A 16232-nucleotide genomic window follows, 5' to 3' on the forward strand; every position below is an offset into this window, starting at 1 on the left:
AGGTACCATATGTTCAGTCCCCTATCCTTAGCCTTAACTTCCTGAGGGCAGAAAAACTATCCTCAGCATTAACTTCCTGAGGCCTTTACTTCAACCCACACGTGAACCCACAGGGAGCCCAGTTTTACTGGCAGGAACAGTGCCAGGCAACTGGATACCCAGCCTGCCTTCTGGGAGCTCAGAGCCTGTGGGGGGGAATGAAGCACACAAGAAACCAGGGCATCTGTCAGGATCGTGAGCAGCAGAGACCACAGCTCAAGGGGGCTGAGTGCGGGGGGGCACCGCAGGCCAGGGGCAGGGCTGGTTTAGGTGCAGGAAGACCACCCGGCATAGATGGGCGGCTCCGGCCCAGATCTAAGCTACAGAGGTGGAGCTGGGGAGTTAGCAGCACGGGGAAGAGAAAGAAGTGCGTGGTGTGCTCAGGTAGGAAGACCCCGTGAGAGTGTGAAAGGGGTGCTGGTGAATTAGCCCCTTCTTGTTCCTGCGCTTGGGCCACAAAAGCCTTCTAGAACAGAGCCCCACTGCCACCAGCAGCCAGCTGAACATGGAGTTCTTAAAGCACCTGTTCACTTCAGCTTTGAGACTGGGATCCGTGGGATCAGCTTTTCTTTGGAAAAAGGGAGCCTAACCCCTTCTCCCAGAGCCGCACCAAGCCCATTGGAGGTCCTGACTCACAGCTGCCTGGTGAAGGCTGACGCAGAGGCAGAAGAGGCTGGCTGCCAAACTGGGGTCTTTAACCCACACCCCCTCAACCATGTGCTGAGAGAATCTTCCTTTCCTCCCTTCATTCCAGAAAGGAAAACAAGGTTGGTTGGCAACTTGGTATAATTAGACCTTTTACACCCCACCCATGACCCTCGTCCAATTCTTGCCTGAAAAGCGGTACAGAGAAGCTACAGTGGTGAAGAGTTGCTTGGCAACAAAATAAATAAAGTAGTAGTGGACTCTAACCCAAAGTATAAAATAAATATCCATGAGTCCATACTGATATAAATGGGTGGTTGAACAAAAGATAAGGGAAAACAGACCAAGCTCCCACGCAGAAGAATTCCACATAATCCATGTAGATATTCTGCCCTTAAGAAGGTAGAACATAACTCCTCATTCCTTAAGTGTGGGCAGCAGAGTGAATTCCTTCCAAAGGGTATCGTGCGTAAAAGGAGAAAAAGAGTAACTTGACAGGGGAGAAATCTGGCCAATCTGACAAACCCTACTTCAGCCAGGTGACCAAGGTCAACACCAACCCTGATATGATGTGATGAGAAAAGCACCTTACCTCTGAGGTCTTCCTCCCCCAAACACATAACCCCGGTCTAATCATGAAGGCACACCAGACAAATTCCCATAGTGGGACATCCGACAACATGGCGGACCTGCGCTCCTCGAAGCTGTCAAGGTCATTAAGAAACAAGGAGAGTTGGAGAAACTACCACAGCCAAGGGACACGATGGCTAAATGTAACGTGAGATCCTGGAAGAGAAAAAGGACATCAGGGGAAAGCTGAGTAATGTGAATAAAGTATGGAATTCAGTTAATAATAATGTATCAATACTGGTTCTTTAGTTGCAACAAATCTACCATACTAATGTAAGATGGCAGCAATAGGGGAGACTGGGTGTGGGGTATATGAGAACTCCCTGTAACATCTTTGCAATAATTCTATAAATCTAAAACTGTCTACAAGAAAAAGTTTATAGTTAAAAAAAAAAGGAGAGAGACAGAGAGAGAGAAAACGAGTGGCTTGGCTCTGCTCTGGCCAAGGTACCACCAGCAGGGCAGACAGAACAAGGAGCAGCGAGGCTGGAAACGAGAGGGAGGTGGGTGAAGCAGGCGGCTGCTTTATTTCAGAATAAGGCACCTCAGCCGTCCTCCTGCCCCCGCTCCTGGGAGCCCTGGGCACAGGTGAGCTGGCCAGCTACAGGCCTCAAGAGACGACGCAGAGGGAAGTCTGAGCGTTCCTTCCTTGCCCAGAGGGACAGGTCGCCACTGCTGTGGTGCGGCTCCTCTTAGCTCCTCAGCTGCCCGCGGACTAGGGAGTAAAGGGACCAGGCCCAGCATCCTCTAAATTCAAGCTGAGGTGGGAGAATGGCACACCTTCCCTGTTGGAGGAGGAGACGGAATGTGCACCCGAGGGCTTGGAGGACAGTAGAGCTGGAGTTGATCCTGGGCAGAGTTCCGGTTGCCAAAGGAAGACCCAGAGTGACGGCACTGCAGAACCCGAGGGACGAGGGTGTTCTCAGGGTAAGTGTCCAGGGTGGGAGCAGCCAGAGAAGTCCCGGAACTTTGTTTTCCAATTGTGTTGGTCTTCTCTCTCCTGGGTGCTGAGGCTGCCGGCTCATGGGGGGTGCCCTGCCTTGGGGGAGCCCCAACTGCTGGTGCCACAGAAGAAGTCCTCAGGGAGCTCACTCAGGAGTCCATCTAGGTCATCTGCGGGGGGGGGGCGGGGGGAAGAGAGGGCGGGGAGACTTAGTGATAATATTAGGGCTCCACGTGACTCAGAGCCAAGGCTCCCGCCCCTCGGGAGGGCTGTCAGGAAGGTGGCTCGCCCAGCCGCCAGCACCCACACTGACGGGCCTGAGACCGGCCCGCCTTCCACCTCCCCTCTGCCCCCCACATACCCACACACAACAAAGGCAGAGGCAAAACGCCCGGGCCACTTTGCTAAGAAAGAGGCTCCCCTCGGGCCTTCATGGCTCCTCTTTCCATCCAGAGGCACAGTGCCTGAGCAGAGGTCCCCTAGTGCAACCTCTGCGTTGGACAGAGGGAGAAAGAAGGCCAGGAAGAGTCACTAGATGTGTTCAGAATCACACAGTTCATTAACCTGGTTTCTCATCTGCAGAGTGGGAGACATCATCGTCCCCTCCCCCAAAGTGCCTCGTAGGCAGAGGGGACAAAAGTAACTGTCCCCGACTACAGTTCTTGGATGGGGTGCTTCTGTCTGAGAACTTGGAAACAGAGCTGACCTCAGTAAGCCCTACTGCTACTCTGACTGTTAACAAGGGCAGCTAACACGTACCGGGGGCATGCTGGGTGCCAGCACAGGGCTGCCCACGTTATACTCATCACTTCATTTCGGTCTCACGGGGCCCCTTTAAAGGGCATCTCGTGGTAGTTCATGTTAGAATCCCCACTTTACCTGAGAGAACAGGGTTTACAGAGGTCAACAACTTCCCCAAGTAGCATCCCTTTGACACCAGAGCCCTAGCTTCCAACTAGAAAACTCCCGCTGAATGGATGGGATCAGGCAGCCCTAGAGTCAGTCCGGCTGGAAACTATACCTGCAGAGGCCAGCTCCCACTCGATAAACACTGCTGCTGGAAGGACAGAAGTCAGTTTTGGGGCATTCAAATTTAATTAGGGTGACCAGCACTGTACTCAGGGAAGCAGGACTGCAATTTGATTATAACAAAAAAAGTTGCCCCTCACTAGCTACACTGTGACCGTCTGAAGAAACACTAGGTTAAATGAAGGGGAGTGAGCCAGCCAGTGTGAGCCTAGGAAAATGGGAACCATAGCAGGAATCCGCATTTGTGTCTCCTAGTGCTGCCCGGCCACCACCAGCAGCTGCCTGCCCGGCAGGTCTGTCCCTGCAGTGGAGGTATGACACCAACCACACGTTCTCCAGGCAACTCGCCTCGCGCTTGTACTGTGGCCACCAGCAACCTTCTGATGATGGTCCGGCTTGTCATCAAGCTGACCTCCAAGGAGGCAGTGCAAGATTCTAGAGAAGGCCCCAGCGCCCAGGGCAGGCGCTTTTTCATACGATATAAAGAAATGGGCTTTGTGGTTTATCCATTGGTCTACCGTGAAATTTGGTTAACGTCGAGACACCTATCCATAATCCCATGAACTCTGGGGCCAAACAGGGTTGAATCAAAGAGCTAAGGACCAGACCTGGACTGTGTTAGCTTCACCCGGGTAAGGCTCCCTCCTGAGGAACAAGTTGGCCCTCCCCTCAAAGGTCTGTATTTGGGCCTCTCAGGTCTGTATCCTGGTCCCACCCTAACCTCATGGATGTTTGACCCCTCAGCACCGCCTGGAGGGCCTTGGAGCTTAGTCACTATGGGGAAATCTGCCTCTGAGGTCTGGCCATCAGGCCACAGAAGACTCAAGGATGGTGCCAGTCTACCTCCCCCTGTGGCTAACAGCACATGGCCTGGAAACTGGGGCGCTTTGGTTCACATTCTTTGTGTTAATTAGTTTGTGGCCTGCAGCCTCGCCAGAGAACACACCACATCGGATTTCTGTTAAGATTCTGTAAGATCCAAAGACTCACAGGAGGAGGAACAATCTGGCTGAGCTATTCAAGAGGAAATAGAAGGAGAACCTCTTTTGCTCCTGGGTGGGCTGACGGCCTTACCTGCTTCTGGGAGTAGTTCTTTCTCAGGTGATGCCCCTGCCTCTGGGTTCTGTGCTATTCTGAGGCCTTTCCCAGGCTTCTCGGTCTCATGCTGGAGGCGTTCATGGAAGCTTCCTGGATCCTGGGGACAGAGGATCTGGTTACCAATACCTGTGCCCCTGAAATCCTCTGGACAATTCTGCCCAAACAACCTCAAAGGAATAGGTGGGGGCTCAGGAAAGACAGGAGAGAGGAACGTGGCAGCGGCCAGTCACCCAGGCCCATGCTGTGGGGAGGGGGCTGAAATGCCAAACACCCCAAACAGCAGACAGTTAAAAAAATAAAAGAAAAACAGAAAACTTTTGGCCGACTTTCTTTTCTAATTCTGCTGGTATCTGATGTTTTAGGGAATCTCTATAACTGGAGCAGAGAGTGAAGACGCCATTCAGAATTATGCTGAGGAGTTAGCCTGGAATTAAAAATGAGCTGTTAACAATCCCCAAACTAACTAATATATGAACAGGTAATTAAAATTAGTAATTAAACCTGTTAACCATGGTTAGCCCTAGGGAATGGAAGTGGAGAAGGGTCAGTTTCACATCACTTTATTCTGTACAATTTTTTTCAACAAGTACGGATGACTTGAAAATTTTTTTTTTTTTCTTTTTTTGGCCACACCTTGCAGCGAGGGGCATCTTAGTTCCCTGGCCAGGGATCGAACCCGTGCCCCCTGCAGTGGAAGCACACAGTCCTAACCACTGGACCACCAGGGAATTCCTGGGGTGACTTGAAATTTAAAAGGAAATCAAGATGGGGCTTCCCTGGTGGCACAGTGGTTAAGAATTCACCTGCCAATGCAGGGGACACAGGTTCGAGCCCCGGTCCGGGAAGATCCCACATGTCGTGGAGCAACTAAACCCGTGAGCCACAACTACTGAGCCTGCGAGCCACAACTACTGAGCCCATGCGCTGCAACTACTGAAGCCCGTGCGCCCTAGAGCCTGCGCTCTGCACCTAGCAGAGGTGGAAACCAGGAGGGAAGATACAGAGCAAGTGCTGGCTCACCTGACAGACCATCTGTAGCTGTCTGTTCTCTGCACTGCCACCTGCAGCAAATCCAACCCTCAGTCACTCACTGAGGGCCCCACCCCATCGTGGACCCTCAACTCGGTTAGTTCTCAGGTGACTCCCATGCTCTCCAACGTTCAGGTCTGCCATCAGACACTCAGGGATCCACCCAGAAGCCAGCTGCTCCTCTAGGTCCTGTTACTGTGCCATCTGGCAGGTGGCTGGACCAGGGACAGGAGGAGATGGGCCTGTCCCCAAAGGGCATCTTTTCACCTCAGGGCAACTGTCCACTTCACATCCCTGCTCCCCAGGATAGAGGAGGGGAAGAAATCAGAAGACCCAGGCGGAAAGCGGCCCTACCCATGCCCTCTCCATCTTGCTCCTCTTACCTTGGGGAAGGGCTGAGATGGCTTGAGGAAGTTCCCATCCCCAGAATCTGGGCTATAAACGTGGACCAGGTTGTTGGGCGTCACGTTGAGGTAGTGATTTCGGAGTGAAGGAGAGAACACTCCGATCTGGAGTGGAGAAAGGGGGGGAAGGTGTCCAATGTCCTGACAGAGCGCTAGGTGCTGCCGGACGGCCACCAGTCCCGCCTGCCTCACCCTTGCTAGCCTCTGCACCAGGGTCACAGAAATCACTCCTGCCGCAGCCCTGCTGCCAGAGTAGCACTGCGTACCCCATCCTCGGCCCCTCACAGCACGACCTCCACCCCCATCCGCCCCCTGAAGGATGGCAGTCAGGCCTTTACTTGGCTCCAGTGAGCCAAGGGCTTGCACTGGGGCAGCCACTCTCTGCCTGGGCCCTGGGAGGGCAGGGAGCCAGAGAGACAACCCGGGGCTTTCTCCAGGGCAGGAGGCGGGAGAGCAGGTCCCCACCTGGAGCTCCCGTACCTGCTTTAGCAGCAGCACTGAGCCAGGCTTCAGCTCATTCTGGCGTGTCTCCAGCAGCAACCTGTGCACCGTGCCCTGCATCTCTCCTGCAAACACCACACCGCCCATCAGTATCAGGGCCAAGGGCAGCACAGTGACTGGCCTGGGCCCCGGCTGGGAAGGGGGCTGGACACTGCCTCAATTTTCCTAACTGCAAATGGAGAGGGCGGCTCCTCCTCACCTCCTGACCTCAATGCGGCCACTCGTCAGACACTCCCAGGACTTAACTCCTCACCCGTGGGGTCCTTGAAAACCGCACTGGCGTCCACTGTGCTCCGGGTCAGGGACTTGATCATCACTGCCATGTTGGGGACTTTGTTCCTGGGCAGCTGCTTCAGGGCTGCCTGGTTACAAGGAGAGGCATTTGCTGAGGAGCCACGTCCCACCTGTAAGGTTCCCAAGTGTGCCAGGGCAACGCAGGGAGGGGGGCAGAGCACTGGTGTGGTGATGGTCTTCCTTTTCAGAGGGCCAAGGGGCAGTCTACAGGGCTCATCCCATCTCCCTCTGGCAGACCTGAAGCTGTGGGCCTTTCATTTGTCTGCCCTGCCCCCTTTCTTTTGTGTGTTTATGTGTATGTATTCATATAGAGCTGCATCTCACAGGCCACAGGCAGGAGTACGTCAGCACATGTACTAACGTGCGTCTGCACGTGACCTTTGACCTCTGGGGAGCTCTAGGGGTAGCAGTGTGTTTACCCTACCCCATTCAGGGCCCAGATGTGCAGAGACATGCCCATAACCCACCTCCACCTATGCCAGATACTGTGAAAAGGCAGGTGAGTGGAAGATACAACCAAAGGGGCTTCACGTTGCCACTCAGAGACAGGCCTGGGGTAGCAGGGAGCAAACAGAGAGCCCCTTTCCTAAGGTGGAGCAGGGCAGGAGGTTGGTGAAAGGGATAAAAATGGTCTTCCCTTTGGGTCTCAGCACCCAGGACCCTTACCTTCCGCAGCACCATGATGATGCTGTAGGTACAGAGGAAACAGGTAGGGTCTCTCTCATCCAGGCCCAGAGCAGATTTCATGGTCAGCCAGGGCCCTCGCCCAAAGTCCTCCTCCACCGATGCCTGGGAACTAGTAACAATCTGGCACAACAGAGCAGAAGGGGAGCCTGCATTAACAGGTCCACTTTGCTAGAGGCCTTGCCTGAGCTGGGATAGAGGGGTGGGAGAGCAAGGGTGAATTCCCTGCAGCACGGTGGCCACATTCTCTCCCTTCGTGTATCTCCAAGTTCAGAAAATGGTGTGTGAAACCTTGTGGCATATCACATCTTTCACTGAGAAGCAATAGCAAAGGTACACTAGCAAAAGTACTTTCACTGAGGCATTTGTTTACTTTAAATCAGGCCCTGACTTTAATTACATTAATGCAAAAGGCTATCTATGCTTGTCTCTTACAATGGACTTGCAAAGTCTTGGGGCTAGGGAGCTCCCACATATATTTATAGGCTTCCAGGCAATTTTGAAACCAATTATATTTTATCTGGGATGCCTCTGGCTTTAACTATTCACCTTATTATATTAAAAAATGCTTTGGGACCCGTGAGCCATGGCCGCTGGGCCTGTGCGTCCGGAGCCTGTGCTCCGCAACAGGAGAGGCCACAATGGTGAGAGGCCCGCGTACCGCAAAAAAAAAAAAAAACAAAAAAAGCTTTGAATCCAGGTGAGTATTTATTGCTTTGGAGCTGAAATGGACTGGTGGATCTGCAGAGCTACAGCAAAGAGAAAAACTTCTAGAGAGAATTAAAAGCAAAAGTGGGTCTGGGAGCAGAGCAGGTCAACCAGAATCCCAGGGAGGAGGGAGGCTGGGTCTCACCCACCAAGAGGGAACCCACCAGAGGCAAGATGAAGCCAGATCCTTCCCAGCTTGATTCCCAGAAACCTGAAAGGCAGCGTTCCTGAGATACAATTTCAACAACTGTTACACTCTCCTCCTCTGAGGGAAGATGAAGTTAGCTGGGCCTTTCTTTCTTAGCTGGGAAAGAAGGCTGGACTCAAGGTATCGGTTCACACCCCTCTGGCATCAGGATAGGCTTCACTTTATGCCAGGAAAATTGCCACCTCCCCAAATGCCCTGTGGTGTATGACCCCAGGGAACGGGCCGAGCAGCACAGACTCTCATCCTCAGCTACTGAAACACGTAGGGATGTCCCTCACTCTTGAACGATCCCCAGGAAGTTAACATTTGCATGGAATTAGTTACCTCTGTCCGGAATTTAGCCAGAGCACCATGAGTCGGAGTCTGGGGCGTGGAAACCATGATGTCGTCCAGATTTTTCCCACTGTGCTACAAGGGGACAGAGGAGAAGGCGAGAGCAAGCTCAGCAGCTGTTATTTACAAGTACGGCTTCTTGTCTGGGTTACATAATGAGTTCAGGAAACTACCAGGGACAATTAACACGTAGTACATCTCTCCTAAGGAAGTCTCAGGAGCCTCGCTGGCAGCTCAAAAAAGATGCTTTGGGATCGTTTTGGGAGTGTGAGGAAGCTAGAGCTGGCCCAGGAACAAACCCCAGGGCTTCCTGACGGGGGCGATGACTTGAATAGAGAGGCCCGAGATGAGTAAAAGGGCAGCTTTCCCCACACCCCTTCTCAGGGACCTCATCCTTCCCTACAGAGGTCCATCCCAGGTCTCCTTGGATTTCTCTTAAAAGTGCCAGGGAAGAGCAAGTTAACAGGCAGGAATCTTTTCAAACACCCTTCAAATGTGAGGAAAGGGGGTAACCTATCACAACCAGACCGGATCCTCGGAGTCCAATTATCTGGGATCTGACCCAAGAGTAGTTTGATGGACCCTGTCTCTCCACTGCTGCCGAAATCTACACACGCAGCTCAGCCCCAACTCCCCCACACTCACCCCACACCAGCTACGAGCGATTCTGTGGCTCTCCCAGAGCATCTGTGCCTTTGCACACGCTCTCCCGTCTTTCCACTGCTGAAATGTCCTCCAAGACACAGCCTCCTGACACACACCTCCGTAAACCTCCTACTCATCCCTCCAGAGCCCACGCAGCAAGCCCAAGGAGCCCAGTGTCTCCCCAGCACCCAGGGAATGACCTCTACTCTCCCTGTGCCTTTTATGTGTAATCGTTTGTGTCTGCTTCTTCCACTCTCCTGGAAGCTCCTTAGGACGGGAACTATTTCTATGTTAATCTCTGTATTCTCAGGTCCAAGCAAAGTGCCCAACACATACCAGTCTTTAGCAAATATAAGTGAATGAATCTTTCTGCCCTGGTGCTAGGAAACAGTAGATGTTCAACAAACGTATGGAAATTGTGACATTCTCAAGCCTTAAGCATCTCACATGTGGGTTTTCAAGCATTCAATTCTTCCCACTTCTTCTGACTTCCTCCACAGCTTTGGAAACGCTCCCTCTCTGCACTTCCTTCCTCCCCTTCCTGGGGGGGCGTGAAGATCCTCTGGGACTCTGCTGCTCTCCTGGGCCCCCAGCAGCCTGGGGAGCTCAGGCTCTGGCCAGAGAGAAGCCGTCACTCACCTGGTGAGGCAGGAGCCCTGCTGGGCCGGGGAAGCGGCGCGTTTTGGCGCGGGTGGAAGTGCAAGCGGGCTGCTGGGGTGTCCGGTTGGCAGCAGTGACCAGCCGCACCAGGTGGTTCGTGACGATGGGCGTCTGCAGAGCAGCTTGAGGGACTGGGGAAGGACGGGGGCCCTTCAGGGTGCTGACAGGAGACTTGACAGAAGATGCTGGAGCTCGGGGCTGGAAGGGCCCCCGAGGAAATAATCCAGAGATAGTCCTTGAGGGAGTAGCACAGCTTGAGTTGGGAGTCTGTGGTGTAAGAAAATGAGGTTTGCCAGTTAAGCAGGCATTTGGAGACGGGAATGGCTGACCAGGGAAATGATTTTGAGGGCTGCTCTGAACGAGCCTGCCAGCAGCTTGGAAAGGCTGGGGTGCTTGAGGAGGGGGACCACCGGGAGAGACTTCCCAATGGGGCTGCTGACCGCGAACCACTGAGGCAGTTGGGACAGGAAGGTTACCCGTGGCACCAGGCCTCAAGTGGGACTGTGGAGTCCCACAGCGGACAACAGGATCCGGGGGCACATCCCGAGCTGACGGGATACCAGCTATGTGGGTTGCAGGCATGGGCCCCTTTTGGCAAGGTCTGCTCAGATCAGCTGCCCGGGCCTTTTTAGCCAACGTTGAGTCCTCCCGCCGCCAGGTGGGCAGGATTCCTGTGGCCTCACCGCTAACTCCAAGTTCCAGCTCCATGCTTGCCAGGACCTTATCAAATTCATCTTGTTCAGGCCCCTCAAAGCCACCAATCACCTGCTGTTTGCTCTTGAAGGTGAGATGGGGGTGGGAGACTGAGGACTGGGGTCTTACTGGGGTCTCACTGAGCACTTCTGTCAGTGTCACTCTTCCCTGATTGCCAGTCCAGCTGCTGGACATTGAGACAGGCCTTAGGGGAGCTGTTCCTGTGGAAGGTGGACCTTCAACGGCCCTGGGCATGCCGGAGGTAGAAAGGCGGAGTCCCAGGGCTGGCAGGCCCGCAGCCTCTGAAGGAGCAGTGGGGCATGGCAGTAGCTGGGCCTCCTGTGGCCGGGAAGAGACAGGTCGCAGGCACCCAGCATTCACAGGCCGTGAGCCAATGAACTGGTTCTCTGCATCCTCCACCGCCGACAAGAAATCCTACAAAGAAGCAGAGACAGCAGGTCTTGGCATCTGGAAATCAAGAAACACTCTGCTTTCACTGTTTCGGGTTATGTGGTGTGTCTGTGTGTGCAGATACTCGCAAACAAGACACCAAGGTGTGAAAGGCAGTGGTGGACTCTCTCACCACCTTTGACCTTGCCCAGGAGCCCACAACGAGGCTTCTACCAGACGCATTCTAAGGCTAAGTGTTCAGGTAGCTTCTCTCTTTCTTCAGTCTCAGGTGGGGGGTGGGGAGGGGTGGTGGCGGCAGTTGGGGGAGCAGTAGGAGAAGCAAAGGAACCAGGTGACCCAGGAGTCAAACAAATCATCCAAGGTCACACACCCATCTCAAGGAAACTAGCTTCGTGGTGTCGAGCCTGTGCACTAGGCATCTATCCATCTGGTCCTGCTGCCTGTCCTCCACCCACTCCTCATCCCCACCACACACACACACACACACACACACGTACACGCACACGCGCACACGCACGCACACGCTTAGTCTTCAGTAAGCCAGAGAGTCCTCAGAGCCTGCAAAATAGATAGAAGTTAAATATAGCTTTTCAGGCAGGTAAACGAAGTATGGATTCCGGTTGGGAAGCAAGGGGAGACTGACACCTTCAAGAGCAACAGACCTGTTCCGAAGGTGTCAGAACTGCTGATTTAACTGACAGGAAGGTCCCCTCCACCCCCACCCCCCGCTGCTGCACTGGACTGTCCAGGCTAGAGAAAGGATCTTTCTTGCTTCGTGTACTATCAGGAGAGTAGCATACTCTAACAGGACTACCTTAGGACTTAGTAATAATAATATTATAATTACAGCAGCAAGAAAATCCTGATGACCCTGGGAGGTGATGCAGCCCTTTTCCGCTGAAGAGCTCACTCTCAGACATGATGTCATCTGTCTTGGGAACGGGGAAAGGGACTGGTCATGGAACAGAAACTTGAGCTGTCAGAGTCCTTCACTCTTAATTCCATTACTAGCCTAGCAGTCCTACCATGACCTGGTAAGACCCAGGAGGGTCATTTTTTTCAGCCCATAATTACACATCTCCAAAGCTGAAAGACAAAGACAAGGACGCATATCTCCTTGACAAACCTGGCAGTTCTGAATTATTTGTAAAAACAAAAATCAAGTCCCCAAGTGATAACAAAACATCTAACATTTGAAAAACCTCACTGGGTGCCAGGTACCATGTAAACATTTTACCAGAATTCTCTCCATGATTTCTCATGATGACCCTATGAATACGTACTATTATTGTCCCTGTTTTACGGATACAGAAACGGAGACTCAGAGAGGTTAAGTAACTTCACAGAACCAGGACTGGAACCCGTAAGTGCCTTTGTCACTATGTCTTGGGGCCTCAATGAATGAGACAAGCCAGAGATGGAATTTTAAGAGGTCTGAGGAAGGTCTGTTTTTCCCTTCAAACCTCGGGTTCCAAAAGCCTCAAAGGAAGGGAAGCATGGGACTGTGGCTGCCAGAAGAGTCCCTGGTGCAGCATTCACCATCTCACTAGGCACCAATTAGGCATCCGGACAAATTCTAAACGTGATTTTTAAAGCAAATCACTGGGAGACAAAAAAGTAGGTTTGAATGGCTTGTCATTGATAAACTAGAGCAACTCTAGTCTATAAATGTAGTTTAATAGTTTCCATGTACATTAGACTGGAGTCAGGAGGCCATCCTGGCTGTTGGTGTCATATTCTTTCTTTTTCATCTATTTATTTATTTATTTATTTGGCTGCGTTCAGCCTTTGTTGCCGCACACGGGCTTTCTCTGGTTGCATTGAGCGGGGGCTACTCTTCGTTGCAGTGCACGGGCTTCTCATTGCAGTGGTCTCTCTTGTTGCGGAGCTCGGGCTTTAGGCACGTGGGCTTCAATATTTGTGGCACGCGGGCTCAGTAGTTGTGGCTCGTGGGCTCCGGAGAGCAGGCTCAGTTGTTGTGGCACACGGGCTTAGTTGCTCTGCGGCATGTGGGCTCTTCCTGGACCAGGGATGGAACTGGTGTCCCCTGCATTGGCAGGCGGGTTCTTAGCCACTGCGCCACCAGGGAAGTCCCTGGTGCTGTATTCTTAAGCAATTTAATTTACCTTTTGGAGATTTACTCACTTAAATCCTGTTTCTTTCTGAAAAGGATTTGAGATAGCAATTTTGGGCCTCCTAGATGAAACTATATCTGTTCGATCTGAGTGGGAAGACAGCTGTGCAGATCACTAGTTCAGCGGTCTCTGGCTGCACCCAGAGATTAGAAATACCCCTGCCTGCGCCCATTCCCAGAAATTCTGATGTAACTGGTATGTGGTAGGGCCTCGGCAGAGGTGATTCTAACATGCCAGCTTCAGATCTAGTCTAACGTGTCATCTTCTGAGGAGAGAGCGGGAAGGGAAGAATGTTTATGGCAGAAGAACGGCCATCATGTGTGATAGGAGAGAAAATGGAAGGCCACAGAATGCAGTACTTTGCCCTGGCTCAGGTAGCCAGTTGGTGACCCCAGGCCTCCTGCTGTCCAGTAACTGTGCTGTCTCTGACTCTCCCTAAATTTTCTTCCCACATCAAGTACATCATCGTGGGGCTTCCCTGGTGCCTCAGTGGTTAAGAATCCGCCTGCCAATGCAGGGGACACGGGTTCGAGCCCTGGTCCAGGAAGATCCCACATGCAGTGGAGCAACTAAGCCCATGTGCCACAACTACTGAGCCTGCGTTCTAGGGCCCGTGAGCCACCACTACTGAGCCCACATGCCTAGAGCCTGTGCTCCACAACAAAGAGAAGCCACCGCAATGAGAAGTCCACACACCCCAACAAAGAGCAGCCCCCGCTTGCTGCAACTAGACAAAGCCCGCCTGCAGCAACGAAGACCCAACGCAGCCAAAAAATAAATGAATAAATAAATTTATATTAAAAAAAAGTATGTCATCGTGAAGGTGAATCCAATCATCTACGTGACACAGCTTCCAGGCAAGGGCCCTTATAATTTAAAGGATGACAGTTAAGCAGCTCATCTTTCTGGTTTTTCATTTGTTTCTAAGACCGTTAAATGGGTTGTTTACATTTCTCATCATTTCTCAGCCTCTCACAGACAAAAAAAGATATACATGTCAAGTAAAAGGAAACTTGGGTTCTGGGCCTGGGTGTTTACATCTTAAGACCTTCTCTGCCATCTCTGTTCACCAACACTTTTTTACCTCATCTTCAAACTCCTCTTCCACAGCAAACAGCTTCTGCAGACTGCATGCCTGAAAGGAAAACAAAGCAATTGAGGTTGGAGGAGAAACACCGTTTGCAAGTACATTCTGTCCTCACTCTGCTTTTTCCCAATTCTAACAAGACCATCAGGTTTACTGTTTTCTGTTTGTTTGTTTTTCTGCTAGTGTTGGGGGGAGGAATAAGGGATGAGGAGAGAAGAGATGGGATTTACTTAAAGACTTAGATGACTTAGAATCCTTTCTTGTAAAATAATTCACTCAGGTCCATTTGCATCAATCTTTTTTTTTAAGATTTATTTATTTTGTGGTTTTTTTTTTTTTTTTGGCTGTGTTGGGTCTTCGTTGCTGCGCGCAGGCTTTCTCTAGTTGCGGTGAGCAGGGGCTACTCTTCGTTGCAGTGTGCAGGCTTCTCATTGTGGTGGCTTCTCTTGTTGCAGAGCATGGGCTCTAGGCACGCGGGCTTCAGTAGTTGTGGCACGTGGGCTCAGCAGTTGTGGCGCACGGGCTTAGTTGCTCCACGGCATGTGGGATCTTACCAGACCAGGGCTCGAACCCTTGTCCCCTGCATTGGCAGGCGGATTCCTAACCACTGCACCATCAGGGAAGCCCTGCCTTAATCTTGTAATAAGAGGGAGGAAGCAAAGAGAAGACTGCCCACGGGAGCCTGCGTCATTCTTTAGACCCAGCACTGTGCAGTGGGCCTAAGGATTTTGCAACATCCCAAAGGTTTGGCGTTTGGAACCTTTGTCAAACATAACGGACACTCCCATAAATCCAAGCATGCCCCAGCCTAGTGGCCTTGATTCTGAGAGTCAAGCCAGTAGTTTTTATCTAATCCAACACCCAAAAGCTAGGGTCCCAGGAGGGTGGGATGCCTCCCAGTCCACAGTTCAGTTCCTTCTTTCTGGGCAGCAGGGCTGCTGTGGCCAACATTAAAAGTGTCTCACTCCTAGAGTCAAGGGCTGTGCCTAACCTCAGACGCCACAGCAGCAAGAGCTATAGTTAGGGAGACCTATCCCGGAATGTCAAGGATCAGACTGGAAGGGTTAGGGGGAGAAGGAGGGCCCAAGAGGCGTGACGTTTGAGCACACCGGGAAGGATGAACAGGAGTTCTTCAAGATGAAATGGAAGGCAAGAGGCAGGAAACTGAGGCCCAGAGGGAGGTGAGTGGAGAGGCCTTCCCTGAGGGTCCGGGCGTGTCCATGTCGAGCCCTGACTAGGGCCCAGGCCTCCCGACCCCACCGAGCTCTCCCCTAAACCCTAACCCGGCCCTGCAGCTCGCACGGGGGAGGGGCTGGAACCCGGAAGGCAGGTCCTTGCGGCCAGGAGACCGGGCGGCCGGGTGGTCCCAGGCAGGGCATTACCATGGCGACGGCCGGTAGTCTCCGGCCGCGGCTTGGCCGGGTAGACTCCGACTCTAGGGGTCACCGGGGCCTCGGCCTTGGTCCAGGTGGCAGGGTCAGAGTCCGGGCGACAGAGTCTCTGGGGCGAGCTCGGAGAGAGGCGTCTTTGCAGCCCAGGTGGCGGCCGAAGGTGGGTGGTCGGGAAGCTGCGGCTGGCGTCCTAGGCCGCTTTCGAAGCCGCCGCCACTCATCATCTCCGCCCTCTTAAAGGGGCAGGTCTATTTCTATCCCGCCGACACAAAGGCCCTTCACCGCAGTCTTCCGCCCCGGCCTTAAAGGGAAACGAATGAGCTCTCGGTCGCCCCCCAGCGGCCCCTAGGGCCCAATCCGCTTGTTCAATGCGCGCTCAGGTGAGAGCAAGGTTGGGAATTTGGGGCCCATTGCATCCCATCCTGCCCACCCTCCTCTCTTGTGTTAAGCATACTAGGGACTGAGTACTACAGCGTGACTCTGATTCACACCAGAATCTACCCTGCTGGTTTGTCTGTCTGTTCATCTCTCCATCCATCCATCCATCTATTCTTGCCACGCGTATATTAAGCAAGGTATTCTCCGTCAGGCTCTTTTCATCCTTCATGTTTCAGCTTAGATCTCAGATCTTCCCTGTCACCTTATCTCTCAAGTAACATCCCTCC

The 16232-nt window shown here is 52.6% G+C and overlaps 1 protein-coding gene across 1 annotated transcript; it reads right to left on the reverse strand.

Annotated features, from left to right (window-relative positions):
• Positions 1–1818: 1818 nt before the first annotated feature.
• On the reverse strand, positions 1819–15787 carry HROB (homologous recombination factor with OB-fold). Its single transcript, XM_033416932.2, has 10 exons — positions 15559–15787; positions 14174–14224; positions 9830–10978; positions 8537–8620; positions 7279–7419; positions 6572–6680; positions 6298–6383; positions 5797–5922; positions 4361–4481; positions 1819–2427 (listed from the first exon to the last, which is right to left on the reverse strand). Exons 1-10 carry the CDS (start codon positions 15559–15561, stop codon positions 2336–2338), a joined length of 1962 nt encoding a protein of 653 aa, XP_033272823.1. The 5' UTR covers positions 15562–15787; the 3' UTR covers positions 1819–2335.
• Positions 15788–16232: the final 445 nt, after the last annotated feature.

This window comes from Orcinus orca, chromosome 19, assembly GCF_937001465.1.
Source record: "Orcinus orca chromosome 19, mOrcOrc1.1, whole genome shotgun sequence".
In the NCBI taxonomy this organism is placed as follows: Eukaryota; Metazoa; Chordata; class Mammalia; order Artiodactyla; family Delphinidae; genus Orcinus; species Orcinus orca.

What these genes read in the sequence shown, in the direction of transcription:
- HROB (XM_033416932.2), bottom strand. An exon ending in CAGTGCTGCTGCTAAAGCAG is followed by an intron (nt 5,923 to 6,297) that starts GTACGGGAGCTC and finishes TCTCCACTCCAG; the next exon opens with ATCGGAGTGTTCTCTCCTTC. An exon ending in AGAACTACTCCCAGAAGCAG is followed by an intron (nt 2,428 to 4,360) that starts GTAAGGCCGTCA and finishes CCCCCCCCGCAG; the next exon opens with ATGACCTAGATGGACTCCTG.